This window comes from Sus scrofa, chromosome 5 (assembly GCF_054392235.1).
Source record: "Sus scrofa isolate SSC_HxYL_T2T_F1_AM1 chromosome 5, Sscrofa_HxYL_maternal_Yorkshire_Landrace_v2.0, whole genome shotgun sequence".
NCBI lineage: Eukaryota > Metazoa > Chordata > Mammalia > Artiodactyla > Suidae > Sus > Sus scrofa.
In genome coordinates this window covers 78,789,396-78,811,504 of record NC_139387.1, presented here as the reverse complement: position 1 = coordinate 78,811,504, position 22,109 = coordinate 78,789,396, and the positions used below count along the sequence as shown (strand labels likewise).

Here is a 22,109-nt window from a genome sequence, read left to right as displayed (position 1 = left end):
TTTAAACAATTACCTGCTTTTACTCAGAACTGCAGATATTTGCTCTAGACTCAAAGGCAAAGTTTAAAACAGTTGGTTTTGTTTTTCTTTTTTTTTGATTGTTAGTTACTGCTTTCTTTGACCTTTTCATTATGAATCAGCACATTTACACTGGAGTTATGTCAGAGGTGGGTGGAAACGAATGAATTTCAAAACAGCAAGACTAAAATAAATAAATAACTGTAACCAAGAAAAAGTAAAATGAAGAATATATTCAGTTTGTGGGCAACGGGTGACTCAGAGAAGTTTAAATGTCCATTTTCTATTATTGTTCAGCCCCATCTACTTTTACGTGTTCAATTGTTCAGGAATAAGAAAATGATGGATTTTAAAACTATCTCAAAGAAAGGCATTTTCACAAGGGGATTGTTTTTTTACTGAAGTCTCACGTCTGTAGATGTCCCTGTCTGAAACCATATATGGATATTACATATAATATACTACATATGTATAAAATACTTGTGTATGTAATAACACCACCAATGTTTTTACAACACTTGTTACATGGCATTACCAGGTACTATTATACATTTTTCACATTTTTTAACCCATTTAATCCTCACAACTTCCATGTGTGAAGATGAAAATATATATACATATATATTTTTGCTTTATTTTTTGCTTTTTTAGGGTCGTACCCACAACATATGGAGGTTCCCAGGCTAGGGGTCAAATTGGAGCTACAGCTGCTGGCCTATACCACAGTCACAGCAACTCAGGACCGAGCCATGTCTGCAACCTACAGCACAGCTCACAGCAACGCTGGATCCTTAACTCACTGAGGGAGGCCAGGGATAGAACCCACAACCTCATGGTTCCTAGTCGGATGCATTTCCACTGCTCTATGACGGGAACTCCAAGATGAAAATATCATCAAATAAATGCACGTGTAAATGTTGTATAAGCCCACACAGGTAATACACAAAACACAAAATGTTCACGTGCACTTAGAAAACAGAAGAAAAATCTGAAGCATTATCTTATTCCACTAACAATCAGTGGTAGCACGTGTAGCAAATTAACTTCTCCTTACTTGCACTTTGTTTGATCAAAAAAAAGGGGCTAGATTTCAAAGCACCACCAAAATACTGAACAAGAATCACAATAAAGTTCAAACTCTTCTCTGTGGCTTTTCAGGCCCTTTAGAATCTAGTTACCTTTCCAGCTTCATCCACAGACTCTTCTGAAGCCCTTCCCCCATCTCCACCGAGGGACTCATAAGCAGATGCTCAGGGCTCTGCGTGTGCACACACTTATAAACCACACTGTTTACAGAGCTGCTTTTATCTTCTTGAACGCACTATGCTCTCTCACTCCAGACCTTTACACTTACAATGCCTACTGCCTGGGACCCTTGCCTGCACTTTCTACTTCACCTCATACCTCCCTGTACACAAAGCTCTCCTCCTAATTTCAAGTCTCTGCTTAGAGATCTTGCCTCACTCTCCACTGTTCTCACAACCCTAGGTACTTCTGACAACACTTGCCTTGCAATACTTTGTAATCACTTCTGTAGCTTGTATGGTACTATGGTTACGGGGGCTGAAAAGGCAAAGAAACATGTTTATGTTTTCTGCTAAAGTTTCTCCAGCATGAGGCCCAGAGCCCCCAGCAGTACAGCATCAGTAAATAAAAATTAATTAGATGAATAAATAAATGAATGGGTTTAGTGTCTACAAGTTTCTAAGTAATAAGAATATTTTTGAAACACACTCAGAAAGATACACAGTAATTTTTCAGATTCAAAAAAGAAATCCTGTATACAGGCTACTTACAAGGAATTGCTAGGGAATGTAAACAGTGCAGTACATGAAGCACAATTTCCTCTTCATCTTTAAACTTCTTTAATGCACTCAGCAAGATCACGTAATCTTTGTTCTCAACAAATTCAGTCAGTTGCTCCTCTGAAACTAAAAAATGAAAGACAAGATTCTGAAAAAGCTTAAACATGCTATAAAAGTTTAATTACTCAAAAATATAATATCCATGATAGTTATATAAGACACAGTAGGAGAAGTTCCCATAGTGGCTCAGTGGTTAATGAACCTGACTAGTAACCATGAGGTTGCAGGTTTGATCCCTGGCCTCACTCAGTGGGTTAAGGATCTGAGGTCGCTATGAGCTGTGGTGTAGGTTGCAGACAAGGCTTGGATTCCACATTGCTGTAGCTGTGGCATAGGCCAGCAGCTATAGCTCCGATTGGACCCCTAGCCTGGGAACCTCCATATGCCGTGGGTGCAGCCCTAAAAATATAAAAAGACAAAAAAAAAATTCACAGTAGAGACAATGGATGTACACTAAGAATGACATTTTAGCAAAAAGCCCATCCTAAGAATTTTATAATGGGTAAATAATCTATTGAGATTAAAATAATTTTGTTTTAACCCATATTAGTTACTCCATGTTTTAAAATGTAGTGACCATGTAGTGATCAAACAGTTCTCAGAAAAACAAAATTATTTAGTTTCATTTGAAAGATTCTAGAGAAAACTAATCAATGACTAATGAAGAATAAAGAAGTGAACGGGAGTTCCTATTGTGGCTCAGTGATTAACAAATCCGACTAGGAACCGTGAGGTTGCCAGTTCGATCCCTGGCCTTGCTCAGTGGGTGAAGGATCCAGCATTGCCATGAGCTGTGGTATAGGTAGCAGATGTGGATCGGGATCCCACATTGCTGTGGCTCTGGTGCAGGCTGGCAGCTGTAGCTCCAATTAGACTCCTAGCCTGGGAATCTCCATACGCCGCGAGTGCGGCCATAAAAAAGACAAAAAAAAATCTTAAGAAACAAAGTGAACATATTACAATACTTAAAAAGGAGTGGTTAAAGGGTCAGCTCAGCTAAATGCATCAGTTCAAGAGGAATGAACTTCAGCAAATGACAAGTAATTTAACTTTGAAATACTCTATCTTAATGGTCTTGATTTCATCAGCGATCAAAAACTCTAATTATTAACCTTCCTAATTAAAGTCTTTTGATCAAGCCAGTAAGTTTCATTTGGAATCATTTTATTGGGTGGCAACCTCAAAAACATGTATAAAAATCTGATTTATCTAGCCTGAGAATGACACTGACATAAATGTTAGAAGATGGAGCACTCTTCGTGATCAACATTAGTTTTTTGTCTTTCAACTTTAAACCAATAGTCTATATGATACAATGTGAAATTGATTGGGCTCTTCTAATAAATGAGGAATATCACCAAATACTCTTATTTTATGAAAGAGCTTCCACAGCATAGATTCAAATTTTTAAAAATCAACTTTACAGGTACCTCTGAATCCTGGAGAACTTGATAGTCTTGAAAACTTCAGAAATATTTCTACCCTCCACTTACAATCAAAATGATGTCGGCACTGATCTTTCTATTGAATATGCTCTTTTTAATATTCCCTGGTGCTTCTCCAAATGTCCTAGATGAATCCCACAATGCTGGTGAGAGAGTAAGCCCTTCTTTCATGAATAAGAATGTGCCCCTGAACTGCAGCAAAAAAAAAGATTACAGGCCCTCAAGGCAATAGTTGCTCAAACTCTACTCTGCCCAATTCTTATCAAAAGCTTACTTGCAAGATATCACATTTATAGAAGACAGCCTGAGAGACATGCAGTTCCTCGGTTCCCCTCCTCCGCCAACTCTGATGGTCAGAGAGCTGGGGCCCAGGCCCACGCTGTTCTGCCTCTTGATTCAGTCTCTTTCACTGAAACACACTTTGTATTCCTTACAAAAGGAGTATATTTTTTCATCTCATCCAAGCTCAAGGATTTTCGCAGGTCTTCCATGAGACCGACTGCTTCTTCTGATAAATGGGTTTGCTTTTACCTCAAGTAACTTTGTAACCAATGATGTTTACCTCTTTTCTTTGCCTGATTGGAAGCAAAGAACCATATTTCTGGTCCATTCCTTTGCAAAGATAAAGGACCTGAAGTAAGCAGTAAATTGAACCTAGCTTCTTACCATTTTCCCTTCACCCATTCCCTCATTCATTTCTTTTCCCTCTAATGTATCATAAATATCTAGGAACTCCTGATGTGGCTCAGTGGTTAACGAATCCGACTAGGAACCATGAGGTTGCGGGTTCGATCCTTGGCCTTGCTTAGTGGGTTGAGGATCTGGCGTTGCTGTGAGCTGTGGTGTAGGTCGAGACACGACTTGGATCCTGCATTGCTGTGGCTCTGGCGTAGACCAGCGGCTACAGCTCCAATTTGACCCCTAGCCTGGGAACCTCCATATACCACGGGTGTGGCCCTAGAAAAACAAACAAAAAAAAAGTATAAATATCTATAAGCTATGTGAAGTCCTTTTGGAATAAAACAGAGAATTAAATAGTATAAGGTGACCTAACCCATTCCTGGAGCTGCCAGAAACTAGAGCAGTAAATTGATAGGGACACAGGGCCCACATAAGTCATTCTTAACCTAAACCCTTGGCACTCTTGGCTGTCATAATGACACAAAATGTGCTCTCAAAAACCGTGGCATATTGAACTGGAACGGAGATAACTGGCTGTGTGCCCTCAGGCGGGTTGCTCATTTCACCTCTCTGATCCATTTCCTCATCAGGAAGGACCAAAGGTTCCAACCACCTATAAAATTATATGCTAATCTCTGTCATCAATCTCAGTGCCATGGGATAAAAGACCTATTAGTCTTTTTCCTAAGGAATACTTTGTAAACCACCTGGGTCTTTATACAGAGCCTTTAGCAATTTAAAATCTCTGGTGATGACTCACCATCATAAACCCAAATTTAATCTACGCCTGGCTTCACAGTTTTTCTTTCTGAACACCTACATATCTGGTTTGCAAAGTGAACCTATGCCTTCTTAAGCAATGGAAGAAAGTCTATTACAAGGGCATAAATTATAATCCACAAATGAAATTCATTCTGCAAAAATGAGCCATGTTTCTGAATTAACACCCTTATTTCTCCTTGAATGACAACTCCCACTTTTAATAAATCGTACGCTTTTAGATATTTTATTATCATAATTACATTCAAATTTTCCCTATATAAGCCCTTTTTTCTTATATAAACATCAAAATAAAGAATTAGATATTTTTAAATACCTCTCTCAAACAGCACATGTAAAGCTTTGCATCCAAGTTTCTGGACTTCATCATTGGCTGAAAATGTGCGCATGGCATCAAAAATTAACAAGAAAATATCGCTTTCTTCATCCAGTATCAGCAAAGTGATTTTACCTATTTTGAAGAGAACAATATGCTCCAAGTAAACAGCTGCTTTAATATGTAATGTGTTCATTTTTACAGGAAGACTATGAATGGTTTGTTGGACTTTTCTTTTTGACGAACTACTTAATTACCCCACATGTTATGAGACCTGTCACACACTATGGTCCTCCTAAATGAGATAAATTCCCTGTATATTTATTATAACTCTCTGATTCCCAAGCAATATCCACGGCTAAGACCTCTTGCCCCAACTCCCAAAACACTTCTAACTGCCTCCTAGACAAGGCCATCTGAATACTGCATAGCCGCCCACCCAGCGCACTCCAGTTTCCTATCTCCATCAAAGACACCACATCCAATAGTTGCCAGAGAACCACCCAGGCATCTTCCTTCTTTCATCCTCCCTCTCTCTTCTCATTCTCTGTCCAACAAAAGAACTAACTCGTAACCAAGGCCTTCGTGTCTGTCTTCTAAATAACTTAAAAATTCCCTTCGAACCAGGCCCCTCCATTTCTATTATGGTCAGGACCTCACCATCTCTCACCTGGAATAGAGACAAAATTGCTTAATTGCTCTGCTTGCCCAAATCCCAACCTATCTAGTTTATCCCCTGCATTACATTTCTAAAACACAAATGATCTTGTAAATCCCTTGCTGAAACCTTCTGAGGCCTTCTTGCACTCCTCAGTCAGACAAACCAGACTCTTCACAGATCACGTGCCTCATCAGCCTCCTATCTCTGCATTGCTGACTCCAAATATGCTAAACTCCTTGCTCACCACAAATTAGCTCCTTTACTATCCTGGTGCCCTTGAACTAGCTGTATGGAATGTCCATGCCCTTTTCTTTCCTCTTCTTTTTTTTTTTTTTTTTTTTTTTGTGGCTTCACCTGCAGCATATGGAAGTTCCCAGGCCAGGAGTCAAATTAGAGATACAGCTGAGACCTATGCCACAGGCATGCCAGTGCAGGATCTGAGCCACATCTGCAACCTATGCCAGCTTGTGGCAAAGCCAGATCCTTAACCCACACAGCAAGGCCAGGGATTAAATCTGCATGCTCACAGAGACAACATCGGGTCCTTAACCTGCTGAGCCACCATGGGAACACACACCCTTGTCCTGTTCTACACCAAATATATTTCTACCTTAACTCAAGAAATAACACAAACGACACTTATTCTGCCAACAAAATCTGCAGTACAGAGATAGGAGTGGTAGTCAGAGCAAACACTTGCACAACACATACCGTGTCAGACCCAGGTTGAAGTAATTCACTGTAACACATAGAAACCCACCACCACTCCACAAGGTAGGTGCAATCCTTGACTTAAAAGATGAGAAAACTAAGGCACAGAGGTGACCCAGTGACTTTGCCCAAAGTCTAACAAATAAGAGGCAGAGCTGGATTAAAATTTAGGCAGGTCACGTCTGTGCTCGTAACTCCTACAAATGTGCTTAGCTGCTCTTTGTGTTTCTACAGTGGTTTTCTTGAGATCTCTGTTAGAGTACCTCTCTCAGATTGAAATTATTTCTTTAAGTGCTTTTTATCTCTTTGCCTGTGCCGTCCAATTCTACGGCCACTAAGCAACATGGCTACTTTAAACTCAAATTTAAATTAATTAAAATTAAATGAAACTAAAATTCAGTTTCTCACATTCCAAATATTCACTAGTCACGGATGGCTCCTAGCCATGACTCTGAACATACGCAACATTTCCCTCAATGTAAAAGTTACATTGGACAGTGGGGCTGGGCGGTGACTTCGTTGTAGGAACTTCGCCTCCCAGTCTGAGAGTTCTAGCAGCTAGCACAGCAGTTAGTGTGCATTAACCATTAAATCAATTAACAAACAAGACAAACAACAAAAGTGATTCATAAGTCAGCCTCTACTAGGCATCCGAAATGAACTTTTAAACACAATTCAAACTTTCCTAAAAGCTCAAAATTCTTAATGTTTTATGGAAGAAATTAATTACAGTCTTTTCAAAACACATGTCAAACTTTCTAATTGTCTGCACGCTGCTGACTTCAACACAGTCATGTTGGGAGATTTTTCAGATTCATAAACCTCCTGTCCACTGCCAAGTGGAGAATAAATCCTCCCCCTGCCCAAAACAAAAACAAAAACAAAAAACAAAACAAAACAAAAAAAAAAGTTTCCCAAGGATGTTTAAAATAAATCATGTTTAAGACCAGTTAATACCTCCCATTATATATGTTAACAAAAGGCTCCAGTGAAGGGACGACTACCTTCTGGCCTTTCCTATCCCTCTTCATTCATCCTCTGATCGCCATCCTCTTTCTTCTTCTCTCTTTCTTCTATTGGGTCTTCATCACTTAGCAGGACTAATGAGGGCATTTAAAATCTTCCCCCCTACACATCCAGCCCCTCTCACGCCACCCTCCCGGGCCTCTGCAACCTGCATGTGCTGATCTCTGACCTAAAGCATCCTTCACACTTTGGAGGAAATCCTCCCTATCTTTCACCATTAGCTGCCCTGTAAGCAGCCTTTCTTCTCAGCGCCTTAAATCACAGCAAGTACCAATCAAGCAATGTCACGACTACTGCACCACAGCAACAGTCTTTGTTTCCAGGTCCATTATTCTCTAGGCAGAAGTTTACTCAGGGAAAGAACCTGACACGTGAAATCAGAACCTAGTTCTACTCCTTATTGGCTGAGGCAATCTCTCGGTTTCTAGGTTTCTAGGTGTTCCTCAAACACCCAGAAAGTGTTCTGAGGATTATGCTTTTAAAAGGCTGTTTTGAGGGTTATGCTTTTAAAAGCTTGTTTTGAGGAAGATGCTTTTAAAAGCATGTGGAGTATTTGTAAAGTACTGAACATGTAAAGTCTGGCACCTAGCAAGCACTCAAGAAGTAATGCTATATATTTTTAAATATTACTACTGTCATACTCTAGAATATATATTATAGAAAACACCCTAGAGATGTGAAGAGAGAACAATATAGTAGTGACAAGCATACATCCGGCCAAGAAACTAACAGGAATGTGAGATGTGGAACTAGATTTGGGGAGCAAAGCTGGGGCTAGAAATTAGATTTGGGAGTAATATATATAAGGTGATGTTTAAGGCCAATGTTTGGTGGGACTTTTGAGAGACAAAGTGTAGATAAAACAAATAAAGACATATACAAAGAATTCTGAAAATCATTGATCCTGAGGTGATATTATGCTATACTTTAAAAAATTAAAAACATATTTAGTAAATGGCTTAAAGTATTTTTGAATGTGAGTCAATATTAAAAATATATGTGTGTACATATTACCTGAAGTTAGGAGAAGATCTAAGGCCTTCAATCCAACTGTTGACAGGCTGACACTGGCATTATGAACTGTGAGCATTTTAAGAATCAGTCTGTAATTTAAAAAAAAAAAATCAAGATAAAGTGAAATATCATACTTAGATGCTTGCTCTTTTACATACTGTTTTTCACTCACCCATATTTTTATTCATCTCATTGTAATCCATTCCCTGTATTGAAGCTACTGTATTTTTTTCTTCCTATAAATCTGAGTCAGGCTTATGACAATTAACAGGGAATTAGTATGAGTCTCAATAGAAAAGTTATAACTTTTTCCTCTAATATTCAAATTCAATTATTAGTCATGTCACTCAATACTATATCCAAAATAAATACCAAGGTATATGTACCAAGAGATCAAGCCCATTTTATATAATATAAACTTGTGAATTATATGTTATGCAGATTAATGCATTAAATTATAGAGAGATGTAATTAAAGTGTTGGTTTATATATATAAATGAAGAGCCATCTGAATTTTTAAATTTTTACTACTTTTGAAAAAGAAATTGATGTTTTTATTTTATTTTATTTATTTATTTATTTTTGTCTTTTTGCCTTTTCTAGGGCCACTCCCATGGCATACGGAGGTTTCCAGGCTAGGAGTCTAATCGGAGCTGTAGCCGCCAGCCTACACCAGAGCCACAGCAACTCGGGATCCAAGCCTTGTCTGCAACCTACACCACAGCTCACGGCAACGCGGGATCCTTAACCCACTGAGCAAGGGCAGGGATCGAACCCACAACCTCATGGTTCCTAGTCGGGTTCGTTAACCACTGAGCCATGATGAGAACTCCAAAATTGATATTTTATAATAGAAAATGAATCTAGTATCAATAGTATTTAATTGCTTCAACTTCACTAAATTTGAGTCCCTGAATCATCAATCCTAAAATATACAATCTTTAATCCATTCCTACCCAGGAATAACAGTTTGGCTGTTAGAAGAAGAGAGAGCCTGATGGCAGCCATGGTTCACCTAGATTCAAGAAACTTGGCATGTGGTCGGTCTCCAGCTGGTGAGCTGAGGAATTGAGAGACCTTGCCCTTCCACGCTGTCAATTCTCCTCCTACCTATGCTGCCCCTCCTCTCCTTGTACCATACCCACTATTCCTGACTTTATCACCTCACAAGAAATTTCTCCTTTAGTACGGTAAGTCTTTGGTGGGGGAGTCCTAAAATATAGGGAGATGTGTTTTATAACAACTTTCTGCTGGGAGTGGTCTAGTATGCTCCACTGGAGAAAGCAGTGTGACCTTCTTGCTCACCCCTGCTGGCCTAAAGGAGGGGTGTAATAAATATCTGATGAACAGAGGATGAATGAATGGCAGATGAGCGACCAAATAAATGAGTGCAGGAGATCCCTATAGAGGCATTCATGTTATGTAATGTTTGTTTAATTAAACAAATATTTGGTTTGTACTCAAATATGACTAGATGAGTTTTCCAGTGCTCCCTAAAGTTATAGATTCCTAATCTTTGGTGAAATTCTCATCCAAACCAAGGCACACATCACATTACAATTACTAGTGGAAAGTATAATTTGCCTAATTCCTCCTTAAATGCTGTATTCTTTCCAACTGAATCATAGAATTTCATAGATTAGTTTGGAGATGAGAACATATATTCATCAGAAATAGGCCTCTTTTCAAAGCACACCCCTGAGAAGCTGGAAATTGAAGAAGAGCAATGTGTATTTATCAAAGATTGAAAAGTGTATTAAGCACAGATATGCTCCCCTATGAACAAACAGCTCTTATTTGTTTAAATCTGAAGCCACAGTTGACACTAATAAACAATGCAAAAATGTAAAATTTAGTTTTGCATTATGCTTGTCACAAGCAATATGTCTTTGGAAGCAATATGCATTCACTTCTCTGCGGTAAAGAAAAGTCACCTTAGTATAAAGAACACCTAAAGTTGAGGACAGAAGATACTTTCTTAAATGTCAGGAGACAAAGTTATCCCAAAAAGATTTTTGTGGAAACCCATTTTTCTTCAGAAATTTTTTTCTTAAACAATTACAGCTAAAGAAGCAGTCTCATTTAAAAAGTCATTATGTTGCAAACTGCAATAACATAGCTTTTAAAGAGCTATGAAGATTTGGCTGCAGATGTGCTGAAAGATAATTTCTTCTTTTTTTCTTCATTTTGAAAGCTGTAGTTTAAGCTCATTAAATATATATGTATGAAGATACATAAATGTACTTTTAAAGACAGTAAAGTATAAACTTCTAAATTACTATTTATAGAACTAAAATTTCAGTTCCCATATTTTTGTTTTAAAGAACTAGTGGTTTGTATCAATTCTACTACTAAAAGATGAAAAAAAAATTTCTTCTTTGTTTGAATTCATAAGCAGTCATCAACAATCTACAACTTAACCAATTGTATAACTGTATCATCATACTATTAATATAGTAACACCTAACATTTTACCTCAAATGTTAGTTTTGCAATTCAATTGTTTACTATACTTCTGGGCTGAAAGCTCTCTATAAATAAGAATCATTGATTCAAGGAATACAATATGTATTTTAAGGGATTTTTACCAGACTGGCTTAGATTGCAAATATAATGTATCAAGGGGAGGGTTATCATATGTATAGATAAATATTTAATGCAGTTTGTTTTTACACATCTGTCATACTTACTGGTGAATCCCAAGGGCTTCCCAATCATGTCCAATATCCTGGGGTCCCATTAAGCTTTGCATTGTATTTGGACAGATTTCTATTAATTTGCATAAAAGTGACCAACCCACCTAAAAACAAGAAGGGCAAATATTCACATTAAAAAAAAATCATAGTGGAACACATTCAGCCAAATCTCTTCATTCTTAATAGAATAGATGATTACATTATTTTAAAAAAAATTTTTTTTGTCTTTTTAGGGCCACACCCTAAATATGAGCTGATGAGGTCTAGACATCACAAATGTCCCTCAGCTCTCTCACATTTCCAAATGAAGTAGGATCTTAACTGATGCATGTTAAATATATCTTCATTCAGTTCATGTATACATGATGCCATTTGAATGAGTTGCTCTTTACTTCTGAAAAAAAACACCATTTTTTTAAATATGATATTTTAATTCTAAACTAGAGATTAAATTGAACTCACTCTGCCTGCTTTATATTCCTCTCTAAATTTAAGGACTTTTTGATTCTTTCTACATATTACAGAACTACCCTTAATATGGTCAGAAAAAGAAAAACCAAAGGAAATAGAAAATGCATATATATACATGAAAATCTAGACATTAATGAAATAGTGCCTAAATATGATGTGTGATAAATACCCATATAATATGAATCCTGAAAGGAGGATTCACTGTCAGCTCGAACTACTCAGGGAAGAATACAAAACAGAAAAGTAGGATTTGAGCCAGATTTAGAAAGTAAATTTGGTCACTCAAAATGGGGAACCAGAACCTTGTAATAACACTGATGAGCTGGGAGAAAAGAAAGCAAGATGCTAAATGGTGTGGAGGCTGCTGGGAGAGTCTTATTACTAAATGAGCCTGGATGTGACAGTGGAGTTGAATGACACGGATAATTAAATGACCAGGTGAGAAATTTTTATGCAGCCAATAAGGAATAATGGCATAAGTCTCCTATATGTATAACAGAATAAACAAGGGGTATTTAACAAGATGAAAGTGATTACACAAGATCTCTTTACAACAGTATTTCTAGGAGTTCCCACCATGGTGGTGTGGAAATGAATCCAACTAGGAACCATGAGGTTGCAGTTTCCATCCCTGGCCTCACTTAGTGGGCTAAGAATCCAGCATTGCCCTGAGCTGTGGTGTAGGTCACAGATGCAGCTCAGATCTGGCGATCTGGCGTTGCTGTGGCTGTGGCGTAGGCCAGCAGCTGTAGCTCCGATTAGACCCCTAGCCTAGGAACCTCCACATGTCATGGGTGTGGCTCTAAAAAGACAAAAGACAAAAGACCAAAAAAAAAAAAAAAAAAAAAAAAAGGTATTTCTAGATCTTTTCTGGATTAAGCAATGGAATAAACAATGGGTATTTAACAAGATGAAAGTGATTAGAGAAGATCTCTTTACAATAGTATTTCTAGATCTTTTCTGGATTAAACATGAATTGCTTTATGCTGTCACTACTTCCTCTTGCTTGATTTCAAATTCCTTGAAAAGGAAGTAGTTTCCGACTGCTATTTTTACCTGTATTTAAGTAGGACAACCTCCTCCACATAAGCTGAATAGATATTGACAATCCAGATGTCATGGAAACCAGCTGTTTTTGTGCTTTCATAAAATACATCAAGACTATTTTCCCCTGATATTTTTAAAAATAACATTCGGAACACCTTCTGGTGGGAAATAAATCACACCTCACATAGGATGCTATACTCATCACTGTACCTGCATGGCTGACTCAAGAAGAAAACCTGTTTCGGTTGGTGAAATAGCAGCATCAGTAATTGCTCTGCAAAAAGATTGAGGCAACTGAGCTTCTACAACTAAATAGAAACGCTGGCAGCAAAGCAGAGGTAACAATTGATCCATTAATGTATCAATTAAAAGCTTTTTTTCCAAAGAGAGAAGGTTCCCATCTTGCACAGTTTTAACAGAATTATTAAACTGGTAGCTTCACTTTATTATAGTTATTCTGTAAACTCAAGTATCTAATTAATGCACAACGGGAGAGAGTCCAGGGGTTAGAGAAAATTTTACTTTCATATATTTCATTCACTTACTTCAAAGGTTGAAACTGTGTGGATAAAGAGAAGTAATGTAAAATTGAGGAACACAGAGAAATAATCAGATGACTGGCAAGAAAAGAAATGTATAAGACAGCCAGCCTAACTACCAATTCTCTAAAGACTGTCCTTTATTAAGGAGAATTAATAAAATATGAAAGAGCATTGAAAATAAAAATTCAGAGTCTGGAATGTCATGCTAAATGAATTCTGAAAACAAACCTTACAATTTGCTTTTGAAGGATCTTTACTACGTTGATTCCTTAAATTTATTGAGTGCTTTTAATTCAGCACTTCCAACTGATTCAACATTACAAAGCATTAAAGGACATCTATACAAACTACACCAATATCATGAAGAAATCTGAAGGAAAAAATCCACTTTCTTTCAAGTGAAGTATTAAAATACCAGTAGAGATCTCACTTGCCATCCCTTTGATAAAATCAATGATAATTTAAATTGATTCTGTCACTGTGCAGAGTATTTGTACCAATCCATTGTACTTTTTGTTTTGTTTTGTGTGTGTGTGTGTGTGTGTGTGTGTGTGTGTGTTTTCTTTTATGGCCAAGATATGAAAGGTTCCTGGCTAGGTGTCAAATTGCACCACAGCCACCGCAACACCAGATCCAAGCCACATCTGTGACCTGCACTGCAGCGTACATCAACGCTGGATCCTTACCCCACTAAGTGAGACTAGGGATTGAACCCGCAGGCTCACAGAGACAATGTCAGGTCATTAACCCACTGAGCTACATCAGGAACTCCCCACAATGCTTTTTTACTAATGTGAAAAGTTTGTGAATTCAGCAGCTAATATGTGACAGAAAGAGATTTTGCAGGCATGTGGAGACTTGAAGCCATAACTCTGTCAACTAGCTCTGTAATCCTAAATCAGCTACTTACTCTGAGGAACAAATATTCAGTGAGATTTCTGAGAGGGTAGTGAGCCCTGCGAGAATCAAATGATATAATATACATAATCCCCTTTGGAGATTAATATACTAATGGTGCTGTAACCGATAATTCTAGTCCATAAAATTACCAAATCAAAAGACAATTCCTTATTTTTCTTACATAAGTGGTCTCTGCTACCTACTGGGCAAGGATATCGAATGACATTCATAACTACTCCAAGCAAACACGTCCAGGCTTGGACAGTTTTAAATGAAGAAGAATTAGGTGGTGGGTATATTCCAGGCTCCCCTGGATTCACACATCTAGCCCCGCCTCCTCTGGTCCGTGCAGACCAAAGCCCCCCCAGGGCCCAGTTGTTCTCAGTTGGACCCAGCAGAGGAGACTCTACCAAGAACAGAAGCCAAGGAAGGGACTGCCAGACAAGGTACTTTTGACACCAAAGCAGAGACAGGTAAGAAGGGATGATGTGGGTGGAGAGCAGCAAGCACAGTAAAGCCATCACTGAAAAGTGACTCCTATTTCACAGGCAAAATCCAGACATTAGCTGCCAAAAAGGACAGTGTCTTTATTATGCCTCTCTCTTTTCATGATTTTATTTGCTAACAGCCTGAAAAATGAATCATCAGATGAGATATTTCAGCTGAAGAAAAATTAAAGCAACCATTTATCTGAGTTATAAATATCTTTTTTTTTTTTTTTTTGTCTTTTTGCTATTTCTTGGGCCGCTCCCACAGCATATGGAGGTTCCCAGGCTAGGCGTTGAATCGGAGCTGTAGCCACCAGCCTACACCAGAGCCACAGCAACGCGGGATCCGAGCCGCCTCTGCGACCTACACCACAGCTCACGGCCACGCCGGATCCTGAACCCACTGAGCAAGGCCAGGGATGGAACCCACAAGCTCATGGTTCCTAGTCGGATTCGTTAACCACTGCGCCACGACGGGAACTCCTGAGTTATAAATATCTTTACATAAAAGAAGCTAGGTATATGATTACCCAGACAAGACATAGCTGGACAGAGATACACATAAAGTAGATAGATATAGATCTAGAGATCCAGATAATTCTTAACATCTGTCTAACCTCTCAAGTAGATATTAAGAAACACTGCACCTCAACAAAGTTCAATCATCTTTCCCTTCAGGACTTAACAGTGCAAATGAAAAAAACTGATTTTAGTTCCCCAAATCTGAAAATCTACAAAGGAAGTTAACCTCACGCAGTACTTCTGTTTTGACTGTTAACACATCCTTAATTATCATCTTAAGGCTCCTTTTTAAATATATCTAAGACATTGAACAATTTTCTGGGTTTCCTACGGTGCAGATTCTAAAAGTTTCACTGTTATATTCATTTTATATGAAAACAGTTAAGAAGTATAAATTTAAATTCACAGAGGAATCCTAAAATGTCACTTTCTTTAGCTAATACAAGGTGTACTACAATTAAAGAAGGTTAGAAAGCTATCTTCAAGTTAAAAAAAAAAAAACCTTAAACCTATAAGTTTGCCAGTAACTTCATTTTATTAATTTAATTATTATTAATGCTATTACTGTTCATTATTCCTCTTTCCCAAACTATTCACAATGGTGTCACCTCTAGGACACAACCATTGGGAAGATTCTTAGAATAATTTGATCTAAACACTGATGAACTCATCTAGCCATTAACAGAATGAAATCTTAACCTATTATTAGTCCCCTCCCACCACCATCCATATTCTGCCAATCAACTGTATAAAGTTGCTTCTTAAAGACACCTAGGAGCACACTGTAGGCCCTTTTACGCCCTTAGCATTTGATAATGCTTCCATCTTAAAATCACAGTCAGTGGATTGTCAAGCCAAATCTCAGAAACAACCCAGAACTCTGGGTATAGAATACTGACAGAAAAACATCTATTTCCAAAGAGAAGGGGGAACGGGCAAAATGAAAACAACTCCTTTACCTGCTGCACACTAGCGACTCTCATATACGAGTCCAAGACGATCAACAGAGGCACGTGGACATTTTTGTCTTGAAATAACCTGGAGGCTGGAAAAGAAGGGGGTTAGGGGAAAAAAGCAAAGTCACGATTCATGGCACCCCTTTTAAGTCTGAATAGGGGGGAGAAAGCAAAAGAAGTGAGGCCAAGACCTTCCTAAAATTGTCGGGTCCTTTCTGTCTCAAGGAACAGAGAGTTTGCGGCTTCTCAAGAGTCCAGGTTTGTGGTGCCACAAAGTTCAGGGGAAGAAAGTTTGCAAAAAAAGGGGGGGTGAGGGGGAACCGGGGCAAAGGAACGGCTTCCCTGCAAACCCATTACCGTGGTCGGCGTAAGTGAACACCAGCATATCCTCCAGGATTTGGACCAGCGTCTCTATCTGTTTTCCTTCTTGGACATTGTTCAGCCTGACTATCAGTTTCTTCAGAGCTTCCTCGTCCTCCTCCTCGCACCCCTGGCAGCTGCCACTGGCCATGACCGACCCAGCTCCGAACGGGCCGCCCCTCCCGCACGAAGGCCGGCCGCTCCGGGAAGGGGGCGAGCGCCGCTCAGCATCTGCGGCCAGCGTTCCCCGCCGGCCCCATGGGTCCCCACGCCCGTTTAAGGGCAGGCGGCGGCTCCCCGCCCCGCGCCGCCCTCCCGCGCCCTCACGCCAAGCCCTCCTCCGCTTCCTCCTCCCCGACCCGGGGCCAACACTCAGCTCCGGGGCCTGCAAGACGTACGGCCGGGGCGGGGCGCAGCGGAGAAAGCAGCGGCCGGCCGGGACCTGGCGGGAGCCGGCTGGGCCCGGGCGAACGTGGCGGTGGCCCCCGCGCCGGCTGAGACGGGATCCCCGGCGGGCGCGGGCTCCCGGGACCGGATCCCGCTCGGGGCGGCGTCGCCGCGGCCCGGAGTCGCACAGGAAGAAAGGGCCTCAGCGGACTCCGCCGAGAGCCCAGGCCCCGGGCGCTGCAGCGGCAGGTAGCGCGTCCCCCCGGCCCGACCCGCCAGCCTGGGCGCCCGCAGCCCCGCGGAAGGTCTGGGAAGTAAGCAGAAGAAAAATAAAAGCTGCCGCGGATCTCCACATGTAAGAAGAGAATCGGGGCGTTGGGAAGAGAGGACGCCGCCCCGTTGGCCCCTTTTAGGAAAACATTCTCCTTAGAGGTCCCCCTATAGGAATGAGTAATTTCCCCCCAAGGGGAATGGAGAGAGCGTTAACCACCAAAATGTACCCAGTAAAATGCTTTTGTATGGTTGTGGTTGTTGGTAGGGGAAGAAATTTAAATATATATATTTAAATATATATATATATTCCTGTGGGTTATTTGAAGCTCTGTTGGTCAAAAGGCCACTAAAACACTAAAATTAAACTTTTGAAAATTTGAGTTTACGCTAGGAAAGATCTTAAATATTGAGGCACGCCAAAAAGTAATCAGTTCTCGGCGAAACTAAAAGTAAAGAAAAACACAGGGGTAAATGAAATGAAAAGGTAGAATGCAGAAAAGTTGAGCGATAGCAAACCTCCCATTGTTTATATTCAAAACTACTGAAGTTTTTGAGGTTTGGTTTGTTTTCTAAGTACCATAGCAATGTGTTTTTCAGGAAGAGAAACCTAAGCAAGAAACACTAAAAACAGGGCTGGACTGAGATGAGCTATTGCAGGCAGATCTGTCTTGGAGTAAAGGTGGGGTCCTTCACAAAGGAGAAGATGGGACTGGAAGTCAGCACTTCACAATTTTAGATCCTTTGTTTTCACTTCTATTACCCAATTCTGATTACAATCTGAAAGAGATAAGACAGCCTCTTAGCCTCCTCTCTGAGGAAATGGAGATTTATGGTCTATAAGAGAAGAGCACTGTTGGAGTCAGACAGATGAGACGATGAGAGTCAGGACTGACACACAGGTAGCTCTAACCTCCAAGTGAAGGTTCTTTGCCCTCTTACCACTTTAATAAACATGAACTAGGCTTCCGTAATTTGATTGGAAAGTCAAATTCAACCTGAATATTGTGACTACATTTTGTTGTCATAGATACTTTTAATCTTTTACAGACACAGGCTTAGATGTTCACATTTGAAATGACAAAAATATTAGGATTTGCTTAGAAGTAATCCAATGGTGGAGAAAGGGTTGGGATGTGTGGAGGCAGAGATGAACCGATACCAACTTTTGACCTGATAATAGTGGACAATGGCTGATGGGTTCATGTGGATTACTGTATTATTTTCTCTGCATAAAAATTTCCTTAACGAAAAAGTAAGGGAAAAAATGCATCTGTCAGCCTTTTCATCTCTATCATACCTAAAGTGTATCTTTTCTTAGCTGAATTTTTTTCAACTTCTGACTAACCAGTCAATATCACAGGTATTACTAGAAAATGCTCCCTTTCAAGACTTCCTTCTCATTCCTTTGAATCAGATTCTCCTTCCCAGTCTACTGGATTATTAACTTGGCGAAAAATAAAAATATAGCTCCTTCCCAAAGAAAAATAAATCTAAGTAAAAAGGTATCCCCTCTTTTGCTCAATTTGTTCATCCATTTATTGGCTATTTATTGTCCAATATATATCAGCGAGACTGGGGGTAGGCAACCTGGGGATATGAATTCTCTGCTGGGAGCATTCTCCCAAACTACTGCCATGGTAAGGCAAAGTATCTTCTTGGCTTTCAAAAATGTTTAAACAATGGACTAAAATCCCAACACTTATTAACTCTTCAGATAGTTAACAGACTGAAAAGGAAAGTTCCAAGCACAAATTCATGATAGAGGGAGTGTTCAGTGGAGAATAAAGTGGTGTTGGAACATGTGCCTAACTTTCTGGGAAGAAAAGAAAAAAAAAGACATTGCTAACTACAGCAAATTACCAAAACAAATTCTAGATGGACTAATATATTAGATGAAAATAACTAAAAAGAAAATACAAATCAACAGATACTTAATCTTGGCATGAGAAAACATAAAAATTAAGAAAGCAAGAGTTCCCGTTGTGGCTCAGTGGAAATGAACTTGACTGGTATCCATGAGGATGCAGGTTCAATCCCTGGCCCTGCTCCATGGGTTAAAGATCTGGCATTGCCTTGAGCTGTGGTGTAGGTGGCAGATGCAGCTTGGATCTGGCATTGCTATAACTCAGCCTGCAGCTCTAGCTCGGATTTGACCCCTAGGATGGGAACTTCCATGTGTCACCAGGATATCCCTAAAGAAACTATGGAAGATAATTATATGTGACTCAATAAAAATTCAAATTCTCTATAGTTAAAGAAAAGAACATAAATGAAACTAAAAGTCAAGTGGCAAACTGAAAATAAAAGTTTATGATACAAATGACAAAGACAGTTATCCTTAATAATTTAGAAGTTTTTATAAATCACTGGGGGAAAATGACACAGGTACCCCAGAAGAAAAATGAATTAAAGTTTTGAACATGAAATTCACTGTTAGTGGATAATAAATATAAAATGATATTCATCATTATATACTAATTGTGTTCCTAAATATCAATAACAGTTATAAAATGTATAATAAAACGATGACAAAGAAGGGAAAGCTTGGGAATACTTTTTTTAACTTTTAAAAAACTTTTATGAAGAAATTATTAAATTATATTAAAAGGCTTTATTAAAAAGACATAAATGAATAGGCCAAATCAACTAATTAGAAAATCAGATATCAAAAAGATGCCAATTCCCCACAAAGTAGTAAAAATAATGCAAATCTAATGAAAATATATGCAGTAATTTTTTATAGATTTTAATATGCGTGAAGGGCCTAGAACAGTTGAGACACCTTTGAAGAAGGACAAAATAGGAGAATTGCCCAATTAGACATTGATTCAGGGCCTCTAATAGCATTTATCAATTTTCCAGAGGAGGAAAAATTGCCTGAGAATGTCTTCCTGTGAATTAGAAAAATGTGCCCCTTCTTCCAGGCAGACAAAGCCTCGTGCCAGGGTGTATGAAGCAGGATTTGGATTTTAGACTCCACCCATCTTTCAGCCTGGTGTCCTAATGCCAAGCATAACCTGTACGACATACGAAGCAGTGCTTTAAATCTTACATAATGCTATAAAAACTAATCTGTGTCTTATTGGTATTATGCAACATAATTAATGAAAGATTACCAAGAACCCAGAAGTATACTCTTACATATGTGGAAATTGAATACGGGAGACATTGCATTGTGTACCATTGGGAAGGGAATGGATCATTTGATAAATGAATCTGAGACCACTGGTTTAAAAAAAAAAATTGAAATCATACCACTACCTCAAACCATATTAAAAAATAAACTCTATGTTCGAAGTTCCCTTGTGGTAGAGCAAGTTAGGAGTCTGGCATTGCTGCAGCTGTGGCACAGGTCACAACTGCACCATGGGTTCGGTCCCTGGCCAGGGAACTTCCACATGCTGCAAGTGCAGCCAAAAAAAAAAAAAAAAAAAAAAAAGTTTGCTAATTGGAGTTATCATGTGGTACAGTAGGTTAAGGATCCAGTACTGAAACCAGTGGCTTAGGTAGCTGTGGTGGCGCGGGTTTGATCCCTGCACTGGGAACTTCCACATGCTGCAGGAATGGTAAAAAAAATAAATAAATAAATTCCATGTTGGGTTGGATAATTTTATATGAAAAAGAAAACAAAATGTTTTGAGGAAAAAGTGATCATTTATGACCTTAAGATAGGGAAAGACGGAGTTCCCGTCGTGGCGCAGTAGTTAACGAATCCGACTAGGAACCATGAGGTTGCGGGTTCGGTCCCTGCCCTTGCTCAGTGGGTTAATGATCCGGCGTTGTCGTGAGCTGTGGTGTAGGTTGCAGACGCGGCTCGGATCCTGTGTTGCTGTGGCTCTGGTGTAGGCCGGTGGCTACAGCTCCGATTCAACCCCTAGCCTGGGAACCTCCATATGCCGCGGGAGCGGCCCAAGAAATAGCAAAAAGACAAAAAAAAAAAAAAAAAAAAAAGATAGGGAAAGACAAGACATAATCACTACAGTCCATAAGGGAAAAGATTGTTAAATTAGAATACAATAAAATTTAAAATTGAAAACAAAGACTCCATCAACAAATTGAAAAGGTGACCACAGGCTGGAATATTTTTGCAGTGCATATAACCAAGAAAATTTTAATAAGAATATGTAAAAAGAACTATCATAAAGAGAACTATAGTCTGGTTTTTATATACAAAAAAGATTTGAGGCATTTATAAAAAAGAAAATGCCACTGAACTTATCAAATGATGCTCAATCCCCTAAGAATATGAGAAGTGCAAACTAAAGCCATAATGAGATACAATTTCACACCCTTCAGATTAACCAAAAAATGTGAAGCTTGATAATGCCAACGATTAGCTGGGATGTAGAGGAGCTAGAATACTTATACCATACCAATAAGGGTTTAAATCAAATCACTGTAGAAAGCAATATGGCAATATCTAATAGAGCTGAAAATGCATGTATCCTATGATCCAGCACTTTCTTTCCAAGGATACTCCTTGAAGAAACAATCACATATGCGTAGGAAATTTATATAAAAGGTTCAGTTCAGCATTCTTTGCTTGTAATGAAAATGAAAATCACTTGAATATGCATCAACACTTACATTGCATATATTTATATAAAGGACTCATATAAATCTGTGAAAATTACTGAACTAGAGCTTCATGTATCAATATGACTAGCAAAAAAATATAATACTGTGATTTTTTAAAATTTCATAGTCTACTGTGGTTTCAATACTGGAATACTAAACACGCAAAGTTACATAGTATAGAATATAACAATTATGCATGGGATTAGTAAATTCTAGCTAGTGGTTACCTCTGGAAAGAAATAAGTAAAAATGCATCTAGGAAGAATAAATTGGAGATTAGAATTATATAGGTAACTTTATTTTCTTAAACTTATTGGGTACGTGACTGTTCATTATATTATTATCTAAGCTCCATATTTCTAACATATCATA

At 38.9% G+C, this 22,109-nt stretch overlaps 1 protein-coding gene across 1 annotated transcript in view; it reads right to left on the bottom strand.

Moving 5' to 3' along the window:
• Window positions 1–16,751, bottom strand: part of LRRK2 (leucine rich repeat kinase 2) — a 145,668-nt gene extending 128,917 nt beyond the window's left edge. The window contains 6 exon segments of the mRNA NM_001113437.3: window positions 1,815–1,949; window positions 5,106–5,240; window positions 8,518–8,606; window positions 11,208–11,317; window positions 16,143–16,228; window positions 16,497–16,751. Coding sequence (NP_001106908.2) covers window positions 1,815–1,949; window positions 5,106–5,240; window positions 8,518–8,606; window positions 11,208–11,317; window positions 16,143–16,228; window positions 16,497–16,650 — 709 coding nt within the window. The 5' untranslated portion in view covers window positions 16,651–16,751.
• Window positions 16,752–22,109: the final 5,358 nt, after the last annotated feature.